General features: G+C 39.3%; 1 protein-coding gene across 1 annotated transcript in view; it reads left to right on the forward strand.

Annotated features, from left to right (window-relative positions):
• Positions 1-16,392, forward strand: part of ptprk (protein tyrosine phosphatase receptor type K) — a 135,739-nt gene extending 119,347 nt beyond the window's left edge. Inside the window, exons 25-42 of the mRNA XM_069657296.1 lie at positions 63-74; positions 487-674; positions 1,082-1,169; positions 2,024-2,169; positions 3,788-3,805; positions 4,419-4,455; positions 4,575-4,672; positions 4,824-4,940; positions 5,081-5,235; positions 5,382-5,517; positions 7,463-7,612; positions 8,092-8,265; positions 10,012-10,029; positions 10,800-10,931; positions 12,027-12,152; positions 12,298-12,461; positions 12,768-12,903; positions 13,041-16,392. Coding sequence (XP_069513397.1) covers positions 63-74; positions 487-674; positions 1,082-1,169; positions 2,024-2,169; positions 3,788-3,805; positions 4,419-4,455; positions 4,575-4,672; positions 4,824-4,940; positions 5,081-5,235; positions 5,382-5,517; positions 7,463-7,612; positions 8,092-8,265; positions 10,012-10,029; positions 10,800-10,931; positions 12,027-12,152; positions 12,298-12,461; positions 12,768-12,903; positions 13,041-13,094 — 1,949 coding nt within the window. The 3' untranslated portion in view covers positions 13,095-16,392. The remainder of the gene's footprint in view (positions 1-62; positions 75-486; positions 675-1,081; positions 1,170-2,023; positions 2,170-3,787; positions 3,806-4,418; positions 4,456-4,574; positions 4,673-4,823; positions 4,941-5,080; positions 5,236-5,381; positions 5,518-7,462; positions 7,613-8,091; positions 8,266-10,011; positions 10,030-10,799; positions 10,932-12,026; positions 12,153-12,297; positions 12,462-12,767; positions 12,904-13,040) is intronic.
• The last annotated feature ends 6,295 nt before the right edge of the window (positions 16,393-22,687 follow it).

Raw genomic sequence — 22,687 nt, forward strand, 5'->3', positions numbered from 1 at the left:
TAACCACTGCAGTCTGACTAAACCTCTTTGCTCTCTTCTTTTCCTGCTGCTTTGACATGTAGTCCCAATCACAGGTGAGTGTAACCTGAGCAAACAGAGGGGCTGATGGTTTGTTTGGTCTGAGGAAAATGCAGTGTTTTCCTATGGTAATAGCTCCCATCCAGCAGGTAGTGCTTGTTTCAGAGGACGGTGATAAAGGCATTGTTTTGTTGCTTCTATAAAGATAAGAGTAATGTGTTCTTTTCAAGCCTGTAATCAGGGAATGCACACGATTTTATCCAACATACATTAACGCACAAAGCCTCGGAAATCCTTTTACTGCACGACTCATTCCTCAGACCTGATAAGAAAAACTGGATCTATTTAAGTAGATTTTTACCCTGAACAGTATAAATCACCGCTTTTAGTGAAGACAATGATACCTGCAATGCAAATGTTGGTTAATTTGCCTATTTACTGACCATGTTTTCCTCTCTCTCTGTGCAGATGAGAACCACAGTGCCTCTGCAGCAGAGAACAGCAGGCTCCTGGACGTTCCTCGCTACCACTGTGAAGGAACTGAGTCTCCTTATCAGACGGGGCAGCTGCACCCTGCCATCAGAGTGGCCGACCTCCTGCAGCACATCAACCTCATGAAGACTTCTGACAGCTACGGCTTTAAGGAGGAGTATGAAGTAAGATTATTAGTAGCAGTGCTTTTATTACTGGCGCTGGTAGCAATAGTGTTAATATATGTAGCAAGTATAACCGCGACATTTATGATGCTACTCCTGAAGAGTTGATATTGCAAGATGTCTAAAACATATGTTTAATGAAGAGAGCAACAGAAAACCTATTCTGAAAATCAATGATGAAATGACTATGAGGATTAAATTGCCTCTTAATTTCAGAGTATGTTCTGCCTTATTGATTAAACAGTCAAAGACCAACAACCCTTTTTATGGTCCCTCTCTTTGTGTATCTAATTATGTCGAGCAGAAGTGATTCTTTCTGCTCGCATTTATCCGGCATGGATGTTACTTCCTAGAATCTATGAAGTGTAATTTTCTTCCTCGTGTTTCGTCTGTTGTTGGTGATACAGAGCTTCTTCGAGGGCCAATCGGCCTCCTGGGATGTGGCCAAAAAGGAGCAGAATCGCACCAAGAACCGCTATGGGAATATTATAGCATGTAAGGAAGCAAGTTTGATTCACTTGTGTTCAGAGCAGATGTTGCTGTTTGTTCTCAGAAGGAAGAAAGGGGGAAAGAGAGAGAAAAAAGAAAAGAAAATACTTGTGCTTTTTACTTTACTTGTGTCTGATTACCTTGTAAAAATCCTCCCAAGGCATGTCCTCCTTCTCCCTCATTAATAATTCCTTAATCATAAGGAGGGCATAGACCCTGCCCACAATGCATATTTCCAACCGCCCTCTCCATTGCGAAAACAAAACACGTCTCTGCCATCGTTAACGTTAACGTTAGTAGTCAGAAGTTTGCAAAAATTACGATGACAGTTACAGCTGGCTCCCGCATCGCCGATGTTGTTGTATCATTTTATTAATAAGCTAGATAGTATAGTATTCAGTATATATATAATATTGTTTGGATGTAAATGTTTTTAATTGATCATATTCAGATATTTCATGATTGTATTGTGATATAGATGTCAGTAAACTTACTAAATACCTGGTCACAGGGCTCAATAACCAGTTATCCTGCATACAGCATCTTCTGTAGTCCTACCTTATGTCTGTTATAGTATACAAGAAGTGCTGATGACGTTATAGCATGAAACTTTAGGACAAGCAGTTGAGAAATAGAACCTTAAATGTCCAAGTTTGTTCCCTTAAATGTTGTCTTTTTCCATATCCGAAGGTATTTTGGTGTATTTTTAAATATTCATTGCAAACACTCAAAAACTAATTTACTTTTGCAATCAAGTATTCTCTTTCTTTATGCTCTCCTCTCTGTGATCATATTCCTCTCTTTGTTCGTGTCTCTTTCTGTTGCTCTCTCCAACACTGTGTTCTTGTGTCTTTCTTCAGATGACCACTCAAGGGTTATTCTTCAGCCCATAGAAGACGACCCCTCCTCCGACTACATCAACGCCAACTACATCGATGTAAGTGGAAACGCATCGAATGCTACTATTGGCTCCCAACGAAACCAACGAAACCACACTCCCTCGCTCGTATGTCAGGCCTCTATACCTTTATGCGTCTACTAGTCATCCATCGTGCCATTTTACGCATCCAGCCACCCCCGAAAACGCATCATACATACGATACATGTGTCTCTATCAGGTGTCAGTTCTGCTGTCGTTCTCCTGTCTTTATCCATGTTTTCATTTATCCATCGTGATTCCATCAAAGTGTCCTGATACAGCCAGTTTAGACTCAAATTAAGTCCACGTGAGTTGCAATAAATTCAGCAGTATGTATTTAGTCATCTTTCCTGTTTAGTAGATCAGCCATATAATGCTTAGAGCTGTACAACAAGATATGTTGTTGTTTTTATATACTATGATTCTCTTTAAATCATACTTTAAGTGAATCAATAGTTTGAATTTTGGGAAATATTGTTTTTTTCCCAGAGAGTTATACGAGAAGATTAAGACCATCTTTATCTCTGTGTTTTGAATTTGCAGCTTCAGACAGCTAGCGGGTACAGCCGGTTAGCTTTGCTTAGCATAAAGATACAGTAAACAAGGGTGAACAGCTGGCCTGGCTCTGTACAAATGCAACAAAATTTTCCTACCAGCTACTCTAATGCTCAGTAATTAACAACTGTATCTTGTTGTTTCATTGAATCAAGTAAAAGTGGCACTTTAGGAAGCTACCAAGCTAGGCTAAGAAAGGATCTCATACAGAACAAACAACAATACTACACATTTTTTTATGCTGTGTTTTAACTTTAACCACATTTAATTTGTAAGATTCTAAGGTGTTTGTCAGCAGACTGTTTCCTTTGGAGAGAGCAAGGCTAGCAGTTTCTCCCTACTTTTAGTCTTTAAGCTAGGCTAAGCTAACTGGCTGCTGGTGCTAGCTTCATGTTTATTGTACACACATGAGAGTAGTGTCGATTTTCTTATCTTACTCTAAGCAATAACATCAGTAACAAGATTTTATTTAGCACCTGCAATTAGCCTTAAGACCATTTATCTTTCTTCTGGTCCATCGTTTCATCCAGTTTATGTAGTTCCTGTCCTTCGTTTCTTGGTCTCCCATCTCTTGTTTTTTCTGTTGTTTGTCTGTTTACCAATCACTCCATAACTCCATTTAATGCACATGTATCCATCCATACATCCATCTTTTTCCATCTCCACTTCTCCACTCTGCTTTTACATTCACAACAATCATCTGCATGCGGGTCTCTCACATTCTGCTTTTTAAATGCTAATATGCTTATAGCATTATCTTCTGTATTATCATTAACTGCCATTCAAATTATCACATGCATGTTTCCACTCACATTAAGCTAGAGTGAGAACGAATAGAGTGGGCACTCCCTGGTGTATCCAGACAATCTCAAGTATAATAGATAGTTGCCACATAATTTGGAGTTTACTCAGAGTAAACATGATAGTTACCAGTGAATGTAAAGTTAAATGAGATACGTCTTAAGTCCAAAGACATCAGGAAGTGTCCTTTCTATTCAGTCATGTTTTTTTCTGCATGTCCTTTTCAAACTCCCATTATGTCAATGCAACTTTTCTTTTTCTGATTGACACTCACTGACATTGTTGTGCTTTCTTTCTTTCTTTCTTTCTTTCTTCCACTCGTTCTTTCTGCCTGTGGCTTGGGCTATAGATTTGGCTGTACAGGGATGTAAGTATCACTGTGATTCTTTCATTCACGCCCCTCAACCTTTACACTTTTTCACCTCTACATCCATTCTTACACTGGTCGGTATGCGCATCGAGTCACGTTGTTCGTACGTTTTGAGTTGCTGGGGCCTCCGCTGCATGACTCCATGTTGCCCTCCCAACAGTCCTTCTTACATCCGTCTGTTTGCTGCACATTGCTTATACCTAGTACCTGTTTTGTCTTTATTGCCATCAGGAAACTCCAATCAGTGATTTTTATAGGACAGATTTTAGCCCCTTATAGCCTTATTTTGCGCTTCATTTGCAGCTTTATTTTGATAATTCAGTTATGTCACGTACGAGTATTAAGAGTAAAGGTTCATCCTGATTAATCGTCAACGAAATGGCCCACCTTTCTCATTCTTTATTACAAATAATATGCAGTTCAGCCCCACATTTTGCCAAAACATCACGTTTACATTCATTATATTATCAGAATATTTAATTCAACTTTACTATAAACTACTTGGAGATGCTCCCACTTCAGGTTTATGCTTGACTGTTGTAACGCTGCACTGTGGAGGTCTTCAGTTTTTTCTGCACACTGAGCTGTTGTGGTTTTGTGTTGTTTTCAGGGCTACCAGAGACCGAGTCACTACATCGCTACTCAGGGTAAGATACTGCAATGATAGAATACAAAGGCTTCATAGATGCTCTTATAAAGAATATATATCATATTCATTATCCAAAGTGCTTAGATCACAGACGTGTCCTTGTGAATCTGTGTGTAGGTCCTGTTCATGAGACAGTGTATGACTTCTGGAGGATGGTGTGGCAGGAGCAGTCGGCCTGCATCGTTATGGTTACCAATCTGGTGGAGGTTGGAAGGGTAAGTTACCCTTAAAATCAGGGTCATATAATCATATTTAAAACACTTTTTTTGTTGTGTAAGATGTTGATGTGCCACTTCATCCATGCCTTTGAACACAGTTCATTATAACCATTATATTGCATTCTCTCTTGCGTGTTATTCTGAACAGGTTAAGTGCTATAAGTACTGGCCAGATGATGCAGAGGTGTACGGAGACTTCAAGGTGACCTTTGTGGAGGTTGAACCTCTTGCTGAATATGTGGTTCGCACATTTACACTGGAGAGGGTGAGTAATATCATCCTTGTTTGTCTCTGTGTCATTCTGCATTGCATTCATATTTAGCTAAATTTACCGTATTACTGTACTGTAACATTTGTTCTTGTATATGTTAATAAACTAATGATAAGATGTTTTTCTGTACTCAGCGTGGTTTCAACGAGGTGCGTGAAGTCAAGCAGTTCCACTTCACAGGCTGGCCTGATCACGGAGTTCCATATCATGCCACGGGACTACTTTCCTTCATCCGTAGAGTTAAAATCTCCAATCCACCCTCTGCTGGACCAATTGTGGTTCACTGCAGGTATTAAAAAACATCCACACCTTTATATACTTCTTACACTCCACAATATGATTAATACGCACACTTGGAATTTACACACAGTCACAATCTCTTCACTGATCTGTCTTAAACATGGACTTAAGATTTACCTCTGCTTCTCTCTGCAGTGCTGGAGCAGGGCGCACAGGCTGCTTCATCGTCATCGACATCATGTTGGACATGGCTGAGAGAGAAGGAGTGGTCGACATCTACAACTGTGTGAAGGCGCTTCGCTCTAGGAGGATCAACATGGTACAGACTGAGGTGACTGCATTACCCATCCTCCATCTGCATCCACATCTTAGAACTTAATTAACCTCACTGTAAGACTCAGCCGGCAACATGGTGCAGGCTGAACATCAAGTCATCTATCTATCAAAATGTCATATCACTACATATACCGTACATGCAAATGAACAATGAATTTAATGTCATATATTTTTTGTAAGAGTATTAGTATGACCTGCAAAAAGGCAGAATTAATCTTGCTACTTCTTTAAAGGCAGAATGAGTAGGTTTTTTTTCAGTTGCGGTTTGTTAACATTACATTCAAAGGGTCCATACCAATGACTGTATAAAGATGGACGACGCGTCTCTGTATGCTCTAAATGTACAAAATTGAGGCCAAAATAGCCCCCGTGATAGGCCCTGCCATCTTGTGAAGGTGGCGTCATTTGAAGCCAGAGACTGCGCAATGGAGATCGGCGGGTAGCAACTTCCGCTAACCAAAATGCACACTTAACTGACAGAAAAAAACAGAAAAGATCCCACCCATCGGCCTATTTAAGAGCAGAACAGCTTCTTTGTGTTGGTCTGAAGCAGACATTCACAGATATGTAAACTTCAATGACTGTAGTGATTGTTTTTGTTACGTCTCTTCTAATCCGGAACAGATCGGCTGCAGGAGCCGGATTTGTCAACAGAGCTGTCAATCATCCTTTTTACAGCATCAAATAACTAAAAATAAACTTGTCAGAAAAATGAACGATTGGATGTAGATCAGCATGATAATTAGCTATAATGACAGAAACCATGTTTGATGTTTGATAACATGGAGGAGGCGGGCTTTATGACCTATACTGCAGCCAGTCAGCAGGGGGCGCTCGAAATGTTTCAGCTTCACTTTTAAGCTGTCATGTCGTCCATCTTTTTATACAATCTATGGTCTATGCACTCACTGACCAAAACATTGATGCCCAGAAACTTCCTGAAACCTCAGCAAATGAAGAAAACTACTAGCAGAGGGTTGGATCTGTGCAGATAAAGAAGTGATGATTGAGAGGGATTGAAGTATAAATCCATTCAAAAGAAAAAGGAAAAACACTTTTACAAGGGTTTACAAATATCTCACTTTGGCTCCATCCAGTGGTCTGATCAAGAATTACACTTTGGGAGACAGCTTTGCATGTTGCACTGCAAACTCTGTAAATTATGCACATCCGTTTAGTTATAAGGCGTCCAGAAATAACAAGACAATGAGACACATCAAGAAGAAGCTGAGAAGAACTTTGTGTATTTCTTAATGTATCTGCAGCTCCTCTGCTTTTGTTTATTAGTCATGAATCATTACATTTAGCATTACAATATGAAAATGTTTCAACAGATACAGCAAGGCAAAAGGAGTTATTTTTATGATATAAGTACCTTACATAAGTTCTTTTTGTTTGTGTTATAATCATAATTTCATAATGAAACTTTCAGGAACAATTTTATTAAAGCATTAAAATAAAGAAAGGTTACATTTTTTGGACAACATACAAAAACTGTAAAACAATGAAAATACCATGAGGGCAAATTGTAAAGTTTACATAATGTGAGTCTGTAGTAGTGTAACGACAGTTGATGTCATCCATCAGATAACAAAGCACTGTCACAGCCATTCACAACAACAGCCTCGTACTCACTCTCTTGTCTGTTTCGTTGAGTTGAAGCTGCAGTCATTTGCTTGAAAGATACAAAAATAAAACTTCCTGTTTGCAGTGACTCAGACGTGAAGTCAACTCAACAGCTGTCATCTCATCTCATTCACATCTCCATCTCCATCAGTCATCACTCGCTCACACCGTCAGCATGCTCGCTCTCATTTGGTGTCACAGCTTTCATGTGACAGGCGTGTGTTTGCTTTGTTTGACAATGTTTTTTATCTGGTAGTGAATGAAGGAAGTGTTTGTATATGATAATATGCATGTGTTGAATTCTATGCCTACAGGAGCAGTACATATTCATCCACGATGCCATACTAGAGGCTTGTCTATGTGGAGAAACAGCCATACCGGTCTGCGAATTCAAAGCTGCTTTTTATGAGCTGATCCGCATCGACTCACAGACCAACTCGTCACATCTGAAGGACGAGTTCCAGGTAAATCACGATCTATTTGTCAGATTTATTCATTAAGAAGAACAGATGCTGTGGTCAGTGTGAATTCATATCACTTTTAGAAGCTGATATTTTTACAGCACAAAATAAATATCAGGATGTCTCAGTCCCTCCTGCAGCTTAATCCTCTCTGCTGTTCATCCATATGCTCAGTGTTTTGCAAACTAAAATAGCTTCAACAAAGTTTCTGGCAGAGTTTTTGAGCTTCTGAATGATTGGGCAGCATCTATAATAAGCCACATTCTGGTGAAATGATTCATGAAATGATCATCTTTTTTATGAACTACAGGCCTTTGTTAAATTTGAAACCCTAAATTTAACTCCATCCTTTTGACTCAGCTCTGAAACGACAGAAACAACCTTTGATTCCTGACTTTGCAATGGAAGGAAGAGTATTTAATGCACCTAAAAAACTCTGCTAATGCACTAACTTTGTTGTACATCTCTGTCTTTTTGTGTAGACGTTAAACTCGGTGACTCCTCAGCCTCAGCCTGAAGACTGCAGCATCGCATTGTTGCCTAGAAACCAAGATAAGAACCGCTTTGTGGATGGCCTTCCTCCTGACAGATGCCTCCCCTTCCTCATCACAATAGACGGAGAGAGCAGCAACTACATCAACGCTGCTCTGATGGATGTAAGTCCACCACACACTTACATTCAAATAAAGTACTGTTATTTGTGTGTTGTTTTTTTTTGAACACATTACACAAGAGTAGTTTGGGACGTTTCACACGGTGTATATTAAAACTGATGTTTTGCTTTTAACACAATTGACCGTATTCTCATGGTGGCCATTTTCCTCTGACACTACATTAAGGATAGGAAGCTAAAATGCTGTTTATAACATCGTACTGCTTTGTTCCAGTTTATAAATCCTTTGAATGTAGATAATCTGAAGAAGTCATATAATTTCACCCCTTCATGATCGGTATATAAATGAAAAGACAATAGTGAAAATCAGGCAGTACGTCAAGGTAAAATAATGCATTTAGTTAGCTAATTAGCTCGTCACAACAGCTAATGTTCAACCAATTCTTGGCTGACATTCCTTTCAGCTAGCTAGCCAAGTTACAACAGCTTACATTAGCATTCAAACAATTCCTGCTTGATATTTCTTTCAGCTAGCAACATAATGGTTAGCCAGCCCTCCTAACTGTTAGCTAGGAACTTGAACAGAAGACCTTTAGGTATAATAAACTGAAAGCAGTTATACATGGTAACACAACATATTTGATAACTCATTAGCTATTGACAGCCAAGCCATAACTGCTAACATTAGCATTCATAAAATCCCTGCCTGACATTCCTTTCAGCTAGCTAACATAACAGTTAGCTAGACTTCCTTACTGTTAGTTAGGGATTTAAACAGATGACTCTAAGGCATAATAAACTGAAGGCAACTTTTAGCTAGCTTACATAACAGTTAGGTAGCTTTCATTACTGTTAGCTCAGTCTGAACTCTATTGGCATTATAAACTGAAGGCCAAATATCATGGTAAAACTACATTTTTATAACCTTTAGCTGCTTTCAGACAGCAGCTAGTGTAAACACTCAGCCACTTTATAGCTAATATTACTGTTAGCTAGGAAGTAGCAGAATGTTAGCATTACCGTATCATTGTGTTATACAACTGAATAAAAAAGATATAAAGCTGTGACATCAGAGGAAAATGGCTGCCATGTCAATATGGTTCATTTAATTTATGATGTGAAAAATACAAAAACATGTATTTAATGTCCCAAACTGCAGTCACATAACTGGAAATGATACACACTTTTAAGAGGTTATACACAAATGATGATTAACAGGAACACATACATTCAAATATTTATGCAAATATGTTGCAGACAACACACACTCGCACACACAGACTCCCCTCCCTGTTTGTGTGATGCTGTGTTTGTGGTTTAGCAGCAGAAGGCTAGAGACAAATCCAGGTTCTGAGAAGACCACTAGCTTCTCTGTCCTCCCACCAAATATTTAACCGCCTCGTTGTTGCAGGATATCGTTTACATTGGCAACATTATCTCAACATGCTGCCCATGTACCATGACTTAAAAACAAAAGTCATTAAGTAGGGAGAAATTTAAGGTAAGATAACGTTATCAGGGAATTTTCAGGGATAGCGACTATTAAATGCTGAATAGCAGGGTTGTCATCATAGGAGTTATATATGAGAAAGAGGGACAGACAGTAAGGGATGGGAGGTAAATAAAGTATTTGAGCTTATAAGAACATTTGAAACACAAACTGTAACATGCATGGTGTGGAAAAAAAAACCTGGCTTCTCTCCAACAAAGCTGTTGGAGGACAAAAAAATACTGCTTCAGTCCAATATTTTCAGTTTAGTTACTTACCTTTGGCCTCTCTCTAACCAAGCTGTCAGAGGAGTTCCAGGTAACGGGATTTCACTTCAAATCTCCAATACTGGATTTGTTTCATGGCTTCAGTGTCTTTCTGCCACCGGGTTCATGTTTAGCAAAGCCATTTACACCCTTAAATCCTAAACCTGACCCCCCCTCACATTAGATCCTCCTCATGAGTACAACCCACCAAAGTCATTCACACCCATGTCACACATGTGGCTGCACATTTCATTCAGGACAGGCTCAGTTCACTTCCTGTTCAGTTCACTATGTCCAAAGAGCTTTTTTGGTGATTTTGTCTTTTATTTTGAAAAAATTCCGTTAGAGACATTTTTAACACAAACTCAAACTGAAGTTAACTGAGCCTCATAAATACAGATGTAGATGTGTAGTTTTATATGTATGCATGCTCATTGTCCTTACATTGAATAGGCCCACTGCATGATCATGTGACCAAACATCACCTGTGTTGCTTGCTGTCCAACAATTTCTCCCACTCTGCTCCACTGTGTGTGTTGTGGTGTGTGTGTGTGTGTGTGTGTGTGTGTGTGTGTGTGTGTGTGTGTGTGTGTGTGTGTGTGCGTGTGCGTGTGTGTGTGTGTGTGTGTATGAAAGAAAGAGAGAAAGAAAGACTTTGTAAAAACAAGGATTAAAATGTTTAGGTAACAAAGATGTGTTCAGGATGTGTATAAAACGTCAGACTGCTGGATGTAAAAAGAAAAATTAAAGTATTTGAAAGAAGTGACAACATTTTGTGAATGATAGATCTGACATTTTTATTCTGTTATCTGTTTCCTGCAGAGCTACAGACAGCCTGCTGCGTTCATCGTTACCCAGCATCCTTTGCCAAACACTGTCAAAGACTTTTGGCGTCTGGTTTACGACTATGGATGCACCAGTTTGGTGATGCTGAATGAAATTGACCTAGCTCAGGTGAGACACTTTTCTGGTGTTTGCTATTTCATTATGTCAAAGACCTGTTGTCGTATTTAGACAATAGCTCAGTCTGTAGGGACTTGGCTTGGGAATCGGAGGGTGGCCAGCTCAAGTCCCAGGACAGACCAAGCGTGGAATTTGGGCTGGTCCTTTCCCTGAGCAAGGCACTGAATTCCCCATCTGCTCGGGGCACATGTCCATGTGCAGCTCCCTCACTCCGACTTCTTTCCATTAAAGGTTCTCCATAGGGTCCTGTTTGTGGAAGAGGGTATATCGGGCCTGTTTGTTTTAACATATTTCTAATAATAACAGATTGAAAACATTGAATTTCCTCTCAGGGATTAACAAAGTATATCTTCTTCTTCTTCTTCTTCTTCTTCTCATACATCTACTCTACACTCCCTTATACATAGGCAAATGTAATGTTAGCAATGAAGAGTGGAAAATGGTACATGGACTGTACTTATATAGCGCCTTTCTAGACTTCTGACTACTTAAAGCTGCCTTTACACTACATGTGACATTCACCCATTCACACACACATTCACACACTTATGGCAGAGGCCTAAGTGCCAATCTCCATTCAGTATCTATGCGCATGCATACCACATGGCTCTGCCTTCAGGAGCAATTTGGGGTTCAGTGTCTTGCCCAAGGACACTTTGACATGTGTCTGTAGCAGTCAGTTATCGAACCCCCAACCTTCTGATTTAGAGACGACTGACTCGACCACTGAGCCACAGCCACCTACATACCCTTAAACATAGACAAATGTAATGTAAGCAATGAAGAGAGGAAAATAAAACTCTGATATCTGATGTCCACATCATAACCAAAACAAAAGACAGGAGTAGGGACAACATGGACGATGTCCACACAAAAACAGATGCTAATACAGGTATCATCTTTATCTGTCAATGTTCTGCACAGTGCAGTCACTGTGAATTGGTATTAAAAGGCTAATATTTGCATAAAACATGTATAACTAAGTTCATATTTGCTGTTTGTCCTTTCGAACGCTGCTCCTCTTGCCTTTGTAAATTGAATTCTTCACATGAACTGAATCTAAATCCTGTAACTGTTTGTGCTCAGGGTTGTCCTCAGTACTGGCCAGAGGAGGGCATGCTGCGTTACGGCCCGGTCCAGGTGGAATGTATGTCCTGCTCCATGGACTGTGATGTCATCAGTAGACTGTTCAGAGTCTGCAACCTCACCAGGGTTAGTACATTTATATAATGTTGTTAATTTATTAGTTCAGTTACTTTCTGTGTGATTTAAAAAGAAGAAACAGAAGTATAAACTTGATTGTTTTTGGTCAAAGGAAGTCTGCTCCTCTAAATGTGCGTGTTGTTTGATCTTTCAGCCTCAGGAAGGCTACCTGATGGTCCGTCAGTTCCAGTACCTGGGGTGGGCGGGGCACAGAGAAGTCCCCGCCTCCAAACGCTCCTTCCTCAAACTGATCCTGCAGGTGGACCAGTGGCAGCGTGAGGGAGAGGAGGGAGAGGGAAGAACCATCGTGCACTGCCTGTGAGTGAACACACTAAAACTACACAGTCATGTAAACTTTTTCCTCTCTTGTTCTTGTGCGTTTTTAACGATCAGCAGCTCAGTGCGGAACAAAAGAGCATCCTGGTTACTCAGTGACAAATATCAGCTCATTTGTTCAAGTGACAAAAATCAGAAAGGGCGTTGATGACTCACTCACTGTGACAAAGAGGATGATTGTGCCAGAATGAGCGCCATCATCGCTGTGAGAGGTGTCAAACTACAACTGAAATATCAAACTCTGCACTTTGGGCTCATATCTCTGTATTCTTGTCTCTGTGTGCACAGAAACGGAGGCGGGCGTAGTGGAGTGTTCTGTGCCAGCAGCATTGTGTGTGAGATGGCCAAGAGACAGAGTGTGGTTGACGTCTTCCACGCTGTGAAGACGTTGAGGAACAGCAAACCCAACATGGTGGACACTCCGGTGAGTTAGACAGAAGAACATTTTTAATAGTGGTAGTTTATCTCGATCTGTATTAACATTTTCCTTCACAAAAATACACATAGAAGTTTCATATAGCAGATAATAAGCTGAGTGTATCTGTCTGTGTTTGTCTACAGGAGCAGTATCGCTTCTGCTACGACCTGTCACTGGAGTTCATCGAGTCCTCCTAAACAAGCAGCGAAGAGGAGGAGGTGAAGAGGAGCAGAACATCTTTCCACTCTCCGCGTGTTTGATCCTTTGCTTTGCTTGGTCCCAGCTCCCCTCTGTGGCGGCCGTGCTGTAGCACCCATTTCACGTCCCTGCAAGCGGCACGGGCGGCTCCTTGTGCAGCGCTGTTAAATCTCCAAACAAAAGGGAAAACTTCAGACTTTAACAGAAGGAGCTGCAGGGGGTGCAGCAGAGGGGAGGAGATGTTGCTCCTTTTACTCCTTTTACGCTTATTGTACAGCTTTTTGAGTGCCAGCGGGCTCCTGTATGTTTCGGGCCCCCATTTAAATGTTTAGCACCCACGGACTGGGCGCCTCATGCTGATTCAGCTGCAGTTCTCATCGTGCCCTGTAGATGTCTCCCTCTCACAACCTGCAACCACAGCTGCAAGTTTTCAGTGGCCCCACATTCTTGCTGTCATGCTAACTTCTGAGTAACTTCACAGTGTTGGACGTCTCATCATGCTGATGTTTGAAGCTGATTTTATTTTTACTAGAACAAGAAATTTAACGTCACAGCCTGGCCAAACTCTGTGAATGCTTCTGTTTTCTTCTGCGAGCATCAGTCGCGTCTTCATCTTACTTTTCCTTCTGTTTCAGTCAGAGCTTCATCATGTATTTCAGTACTTATTAACAGCCACTTTGAACCCGTTTTTCTTTGATTGCATACAGCAGATTGTCAGTTAAAAGATTAAACATATAGATAATAATCTAAAAGTTATTTAGAAAAACAAAAGTTTACACGGCGAGTATTAGACTTTTTTTTTTACTATATCATGAAGTGGCAACTTGAAAAAATGTGTAGGATTTTCACTAAAATGTGTACAAACGTGTGACATGTATCATTGTTTTCTGTGTTCTGCAGTCACTGCGCGCTGCAGAGTCGGTTTTCTCTGATTGTTTTAGTTTTGCATCATTTCTGATCTACTGGTTAGAAGTTTTGAAGTCGTCTTTGTAGCCCGAACTTGAACTCCTGTGTTTGACATTGTGACATTTAGCGTAATCATGTTTGTGTTCAGGGCTGGGCCCAATGCACTTTCAATTCAGCCAATTCACAAATGAGATATTTTACTTCTAAAACTCACGTACGATCAGATTTCAGGGGTAAGAGGAAATTTCTGCCTCTTAGAAAAGACTGATAATAAATGAATCTTTCATGAGCAGGTGAATTATGCTTTGAATAGAATTGGAAGTGAACTGACCCCAGGCGTCTTTAGTTTTGTGCACTGGTGGCCGACACTTTTCCCTTCCTTTTTTTCTGTTTTTTTTAATATTATTTTGTAGCCGATGTTTATTCATAAGCCAAAGACTTTGTGTAAATATGTCTATATGGATAAAGCACATTGTTTGTATTTATTGTTTGTTTACTTGCATTGCTTGTAAGAACAATCATTCTTCATTCCATGTTTACTCTACCAGCAGCGTTCCTTAAACTGCGAGTCGGGACACAAAATGGGCCGTGGTACTGTTCCCTCTGTACTGAGAGCAATGACTGTATGATTAGATGGTAGACGTGTTGCCAAAATAGGCCTAGTGATAGGCGCTGCCTTCTTGTGATGGTGACGTCATTTGGAACCACAGTTGTGCAGTAGAGGTCGGCGGATGGAGCAACCGTAGCCACTTCCGCTAACCAAAACACACTTAAATTACTGAACAAAAACAGGAATCAGTAACAGATCGGCTGCAGGAGCCTAATTTGTCAACCGAGCTTTCAATCATCATTTTTACAGCATTAAATAACTAATTAAAAATAAACTTGTCAGAAAAACACTTGGACGTAAATCATCATGATAAGAACTAACTATAATGACAGAAACCATGTTTGACGTGTATTTTGATTTTATAGTTTGACCCACGTCCCATCTGTTAACATGGAGGAGCCGGGCTTTATGACCTATACTGCAGCCAGTCAGCAGGGGGCGACAGAGAGGGTTTGGCTTCACTTTTAGGGAGCTGTCATGTCGTCCATCTTTTTATACAGTCTGTGAAGAACCCTTAATGGGTCGAGAGGTCAGAGGGTACATCCGCTCTTTTTGTGTCCCTGAAGAAGAGTTTAAGGAGCCCTGAGAGAAGCTGTATATTAAAGCGTAAGAAGTAGTTTTTCAGTATTTAGGTGCAGTAGTATTGTCTTGTTTTCACTTAATGAAACTCTCTGTGATGTTAACGTGGTTTCTTTGTGTAAAAGCCCCATTGCTCTGTTTGTGGTCAGTAGAACATCAGTGCGTTTTTATGCACCGAGTATTTTGGATGATAGCTCCCATCCCTCTTAACGTCTTAGTCGGGATGAGCTGTTTATCCTCATCCTCATATCCTGCTCACCATTATCCCTGAATACACACACAAACACATGGACTCAGTGATGCAAACAGGCTTAGTGAGTGAAACATGCAGGACTGTGAGATAAAAAAAAACCATGTATTGTGCCTAATCATTTGAATTTCCTTCAGCATTTTAACAGCATTTTAGATCGCAAACCAGGGCTTTGTTGAACGCGTTCTCATGGACGATCAATGTTTTGAAACCATGATTCAGTGTGTTTTACTCATCCGAACGCTTCATGAATTCTTTGTGAGGCTTTAGCGGATACCAGATGTGTTTCTGTTGTGCGCAAACTGATTCAGAAAAAAATGTTGTACATAAAAAAGTCAGAGGTTTCACTCAGTTGGAACAAGGTTTACTGTTACGGATGTTATTGTAAATAGACTATCATGAGTGCTCTAAAAGGCTCTATTGTTGGATGAGCAGTAGAGGTGTAGATGGTGGATGCAATGTCAGAACATTAGTTCTGTTGTAGATACAAAAAGAAGTCAGAGATTGTACTCCTGCAGGATTCAGCTTCAAATTTTGACAGATATTGTTTAAAAACCTTTATAGTTTCACCGACTGCAGACATTTATTCTGTTGGTGGAACATTAATTTTCGGTTTCGTCCTTCAGATTTCTGAAAGAAGGGAGAGGAAATTCAGAGACTATAACACGATGATGGCCTTCTCTAAAGCATGCAGAGAGAAAGTGAAGCAGTCAAAGACTTAAAGACCTTCTTAACGACACACTTTAGGGAAAAAACTCAGGAGATAATCCTGCTAAGATGCTCGTAATTCCTCCTTAATAAATCTGAAGTGACGGCCCTGAGGAGTAGTGAATGAACAAGTGTCCTGATGAGAGGCCAGTCTGAGTATAGAAATGATATTCATGGTTCATAATTATTCTTGTCTGTAATGTTTGGCTTCTTTGCTGTAATAAAGACCACTTCTTTAATGAAAGCCGTCCTGTGTGTTCTGTTTCCAGTCAAAGAGGATTTCGAGTGAAGAAGACACAGATGATGGGATGGACGAGGAAGTTGTTTGTTTCTGATATCTTCAGCCGAGCCCTGATGATGATGTCACACTATTAATCCCTCAGAGCTGCTTCACACTGACAGCTCATTCACTCTCAAGATAGCTTTGTTGCACCTTTTAGGGCAAATTTACACTTTATAGTTCACACAGATGAAATATCATTTATCAAAACTATTTATTTGAAAATCTGGAAGTGCAGTGCATGAATTACATAGCATACATTTGATTTATTAAACTATAAATACATAAATTAAACTACAAAGTTATTAATTATGTGATATTTTAATGGGCAATAAAAAGGGAAAATCTAAAAATAGTAAGAAAAACAACAACAGAATTTTAAAAAACAACATAAACAGTTAATAAGTGGTGCAGTGGTTAGCGCTGTCGCCTCACAGCTAGAAGGTTCCTGGTTCGAATCCCAGTTCGGACGTAGTGGGTGAGGTACTCTGGCTTCTTCCCGTTGTTTACCTGCTGGTGTAACATCACAATTTCCCACTTTGGAATCAATAAAGTACATCTATCCATCCATCCGTCCGTTCATCCAAGACATGCTCGTTAGGTTCATTGGTGGCTCTAAATTCCCCGTAGGTGTGAGTGTGAAAGGTTGTCTGTCTCTATGTGTCAGCCCTGTGATTGACTGGCGATCAGTCCAGGGTGTACCCCGCTTCTCATCCAATGACAGCTGGGATAAGCTCAAGCCCCCCGCGACCCTGAACAGGATAAGCGGTATAGATGATGGATGGAATAATCTTTTGAAATGCAGTTTGAACTGCTCTATTAAATACAAATTAGACCACTTGATTTATGTTAATCACTGTTATTTTTGGGATCAGATATTGTTATAAGAAACTCCACTTGTGTTGCCTCTTCACAAGCGTCTTTCCTTTTATTATTCTATAAACCTTCACAGAGGCAAATCAGAGGATAAATATCAGCGAGTCTCCATTAATAACTTTGCCTTTAAGCTGAAATCCCTCCTGACTCGTCTTCTTGGTTGTGCAGCTGCTGAACACTCTCACAAAACAAATAAAGCGCTCAAACACGTCCATGCTGTTTTCTTCAAAAAGTTTAATTTGCATAATTATTTACAACAGATGGTTGATAGCAGTACTTAGAAGGGCCAAAATATACTGAACCACATTGATAAAGCAGGAAAATAATAAAATGTTATAAATTATTGAACCCATTTTTAAAACCTTGCATTTAAAAAAAGAAAGTTTACAATTCATTTATAGATAAACAAACCTAGAAATGAAATATTCAGCTTAAATTAATCCTACAAACACAAACTGATCTGTAGAATGCTGTGATACTGAACAGCAATGAAACACTAAATAATACATTCATTTTCACTATCCTGCATGCTATCTGAAGATCTTATAAAATAATGTTGACAAAGGAAACAACAAAAACATGGTCAAGAGCGGAAAATAGTTCCATTTAAATTAGGCATATATTATATATTTATATATGTATATTTCTGTACAAATACTGAATATTTGGCATTATATTTATCCTCATTATTGATATATCTAACAATTCAAAATAGTTTTAAGCTAACCACAAACCTTTTATGATATCAAATTTTTCTCATGTCACATTCAAAAACCCTTTAGAGGCCTTCTGTTATTTCTACCCACAGCCACAACACAAGACATTTCTCCACCAAAGGCAAACAAAATTGTGACTGCTCTCTCCCCTCATAAAACATTCAAACATAGAGATCAGATTTACAGTTTAAAAAAACTAATGTGACAACATATGCCCTTAATTCTTAGAGAATTGTGAGCGTATGTCCAAGAATTTGTGCAGAGATAAGCAGTGATGTAAAAAAGTGTACACCATCCTTCTTAGGTGATGCAGGCTGTTGACTGTAGATGGGCAGTGAGATTACAACTAAAGGAATCAACCTAAACATATGAATTAATAAAGAGGACTTACAGAAATTTGATAAGTAAGAAATATGTTAGCATCTACATTTAAATGTTTCATGTTTAAAGATATAGTTTGACATTTTGGGAAATAAGTGTATTTGATTTATTAGAGAGATGAAAGTATTGATACCACTTTCGTCCTTACAGTAAATATGAAGCTACAGCCATGAGGGGTTAGCCTAGCTTAAAATAGAAAATGAGGAAATAGCTAGAATGGTTAGCCTAAAAATGTTTGCCTACCAGCATATCTTAACCTCTGTAGTTAAGATGTTATATCTGTTTTTTTTTATTTCATAAAAAGAGCCAAGTAATTGTGTCTTCTTTCTGCTGGCAGACAACCCGTTTGCCCTGTTCTCAGCCTTAATGGCCTACCAACTAAGCTAACTGTTTCTGAGCATTAGCATCATATTTAATAGACAGGAGGAAACAGCTAGCAGCTGCAGGCTAACAACTGTGTCTAGGAAAGAAATAGACTAGTATAGTCTTTTATGAATGAATTAAACTTAAATATACAACTTGTTTTAAATACTGAGCTTCAGAGGTGTTTTTAGGCAGGCTAGCTGTTTCCCTGTCTTTTAAATGCTAAAGCCAGAAGATGTTAGCTTAGTCATAAAGACTGGTAACAGGACATAGCAAGTTTTTTGACCAGTTGATTTGGATAAAAATAGACACTTACAGGAGGACTCTCTTTTGGACAGACCAAAGCTCGCTGTTTCTACTATTTTACATTTTTATTTTAGGGTCTTTACAGCTAAACTAACCAACTGTCTCTTGGTTGTAGCTTCAAGGACAAGGCAACAGCTAGCTGTAATAAGTGCGCCTAGGCAGAAAATAACAAGCATATAACCCATGTAAAACCACAACTGATGTTTTAAAATTTAGTTTTAGGTTAAACAAATATATTTATTTATTTATTAGCTTTAGAGGTGTTTTAGATGTGTTCTTGTTACCTGTGGATGGAGCCAGGCTAGCTGTCAGTTAGTGGTGCATGCTAATGCTAAGGCCCAAAGACGTTAGCTTAGCAATAAAGACCGGTCAAGAAATAGCTTGGAAAAACAGGAATCAACCTCAACTACAACCCAATTAATTTTTCAAGTTAATTTTCATTAAATTGTACATTTGTAAATATGGAGTCAGTGTGCAAGCTTTTGACGTGCTTTTTTGAGTCTTTATGTTAAGCTAATCTTGTTAGCTGCTGGTTGCTGTTTCACATTTAACAGAATATACAGATAGAGTGGCGTCGATAGATTTATCGAACTCACTAACAAAGCAAGGCATTTTATCTCCCAAAGTGTCAATTAATTTCTTTAAACACCTCAACAACCATCTAAACAAAACATAACATTTGGGTTTGTCAGATGACTAAAGATCAGGATGAGAAGCAAACCTTAATATCTAAATTAGGCTTATTGCTTGAGGAGTAAATATACTCTCATACAGCCCAGTTTAAATGCAAGCATGAAGTCAAATGTGGTCAGTCACTACTCACAACAAAAGTCACATGATTTATGAGAAGAGAGAGCAAGCAATAGAAAGACATCTTTGCAGTGCAACCGTATCAGAAACAAGGAGAAAAGCTTTTAATGAAAATTTAATGGAGTCTCACTTGAAAAGACTGTAAAGAAATCCTCAAGAAACGTAATCGGGCAACTCTGTCTTGAGGATATAATATGACACTGCTGTAAGTTGTGGTGTGTGTGCGTGTGCGTGTGCGTGTGTGTGTGTGTGTGTGTGCGTTTGATGCTTTTGGTGTGTGCTGATTGTCATAATAAACCAAAAATAAAGCAAATTCAGGAGAATACAAGGAGAGAAGTTGGTTGATTCAGCACCTATACAGACTTCTCTGAGGTTTATCTTCAGGACAAGTATTAAATGATGTTAGTCTAAAATATGGTGCGGATGTCTTGAGTCGTAACTAAACAGGGAAAAGTGACCCCGGCAAAGGAAGTCAAACTTATCCTATGCCTGTGAATAATTGTAGAATATTACTGAAAGTTTGCTGACTTTTTCTTTATACTAGATGTTTTATTTTTTAAATCAACATAAAGTAAATGGTAACTAAGTGCTGGGTGACAATGGCAGCACACGTTTTTGCTCCTGTAGCAAAAGAAGGTTGATCTGCACCGGGGCCTGCAAGCGCTGCCGCCCCCACAGAAGTACTGCTGCATAGTACACAGGCATGACAAAGTGTTCCTGTGGAGATTACTCCTAATATACCATGTCTACTAAAACACTCAACCGTGAGGTAAATAGCTGTAGGTGAGCCTGCCTGTCGTTGTATGAAAACACTATTGCACTTTTTGGCTGGTCAAGTTTTGTCAGTCTCCAGATTCTGTAGATGTCGATGCCAAAACGGCAAAAAAAACATCACAAGATTACAATTTCACAGCTCGGAGGAAAAATAGAGAGAGACCTTTTAAGTAAATGATCTTTTATGATTTGCTGAAATGGATGTGACATGCACTCCGAGATGTTAACACTGTCATATCCAATCACAGAAATCAACCGATTATCTGCAATTCACCTTGTTTTTTTAGCTTTATCCGCCGCCGTAAAGGATTAATTCAATCCTAAATATGTAACCAAATCACGGTGAATCGCAGCAGAACGTCATCCGAACCCATTATTCCAAAACAAAAGAGGAAAACAAATGTTTGCAAATCCTCCTTTAATATCATCTAGACTGTATTGTGCTGAAGTTTATAACAGTAGGATTTTTGGATTAGTCATATATAAATTCAAATTAAGTTTGAAATTCTGCAGTCCGACCCAGCCCAGTTTCCAGCCCTTTGTTATCGTATGACGGACAAACCCGCACTTTAAGAGGTGTTGCAGTCCTTTCATGTATCTCGACCTAAAACATTCACTCACAGAGTCCTATGAGAATCAAACTGTAAGGCACCTGAGGATTTGTCATGTACATAGTTGCCAAACTCTTAAGCCCCTCATAGCATGGTGGGTAAATATGAGACACTGACGTAAATGATGAAGCGTTTCATTAGATGTGCCGCCTAATGACGAGTAATCCTAAACAGAAGGAAAATGGTACCATGATTATAGAATAGCCCCGCATGATACCACAACAACTCATTTCTTTACTATCATAACTCTGTCATCACGTGTGTTTCATGTTGCAGCAGCTGGTGTACCTGTGACTTATGTGGACATCTTTATGTCTGGTATCAGTCATACTGATCAGTTATAGGTGCAAAATCAGCTCAAGTGACATCATTGTTCATTCAAGCCAATGACGGTAAGGTTGTGAATCTGGTTAATGTTAATCTTGTCCCCCTAATCTGTTCCTTTTGTTACCCTTTCCCGTTTGGTTTCAGTCAGGCTTCGTGTTGGCACATGACCAAGCAGGAGAGGTAATTTATGCTTTCACCGTATTCACATGGTGGGCATTTACCTCTAATGTCACGCTCAGGGTGCGGAGCTCAAATGGTGTTATAATGTCGTACTGAATGTGTTCAAGGTTCAAGTTAAACATTCTGGAGAATCCAACATATTGCCTTTTTATTTCATGGCTTCAAGCCTGATTCATCTGCAGCTGAAAAGACAAAGGATAGAGAAAATACAGAGGTCTCCCGCAAAATGTTTTTGATATTTCATTAGCTACTGTTCCAGTTCCTCACATACAATATCGTAGAAAGGCGCAGATTCCTCCAGTAATTTTCGCAAGCTCACAGTTGTGTTATCTAACTGTTAGCTAGCTAACATAAGCATTAGCTAGCAGTAATCTTAGCTAGCTCATGGTTATCTTAACTAGCTAGCGCTGTTGTCAGCTAGGAATTCTTTGGGCTATTATACTAACAGAGTCTTATGTTTAAATTCCTGACAGTAATTTCAGGCCAGAATTGGTGAAATGCTAACATTAGCTGTTGTGACTAAGCTGTTGGTACCTAATGTTGCCTGATTTACATTATCCATTGTCTTTTAGCTAGCTAACACTAATCTTAGCTTGCTAATGGTTATCTTAGGTACTAATCTTAAGGCGCAAATTCCTCGCTTACAGTAATATTCAGTTAGTTAGTTATCTAACTGTTAACTAGCAGTAATGTTAGCTAGCTAACAGTTAGATAACCTGAAATATGGCCTTCTGTTTATTATACCAACACGTTAGCTGTTGTGACTAAGCTGTTGGTACCTCATGAGTCATTATGTTTTTACTTGAAATATTGCTGATATTCATTATCTATTGTCTTTCACTATCTATTGTCTTTTAGCTAGCTAACAGTAATCTTAGCTTGCTAAGTGTTATCTTGCACTTGAAATATGGCCTT

Source organism: Semicossyphus pulcher, unplaced genomic scaffold (assembly GCF_022749685.1).
Source record: "Semicossyphus pulcher isolate SPU_LCO1_2020_fin unplaced genomic scaffold, fSemPul1.0.p SCAF_11, whole genome shotgun sequence".
Classification (NCBI taxonomy): domain Eukaryota; kingdom Metazoa; phylum Chordata; class Actinopteri; order Labriformes; family Labridae; genus Semicossyphus; species Semicossyphus pulcher.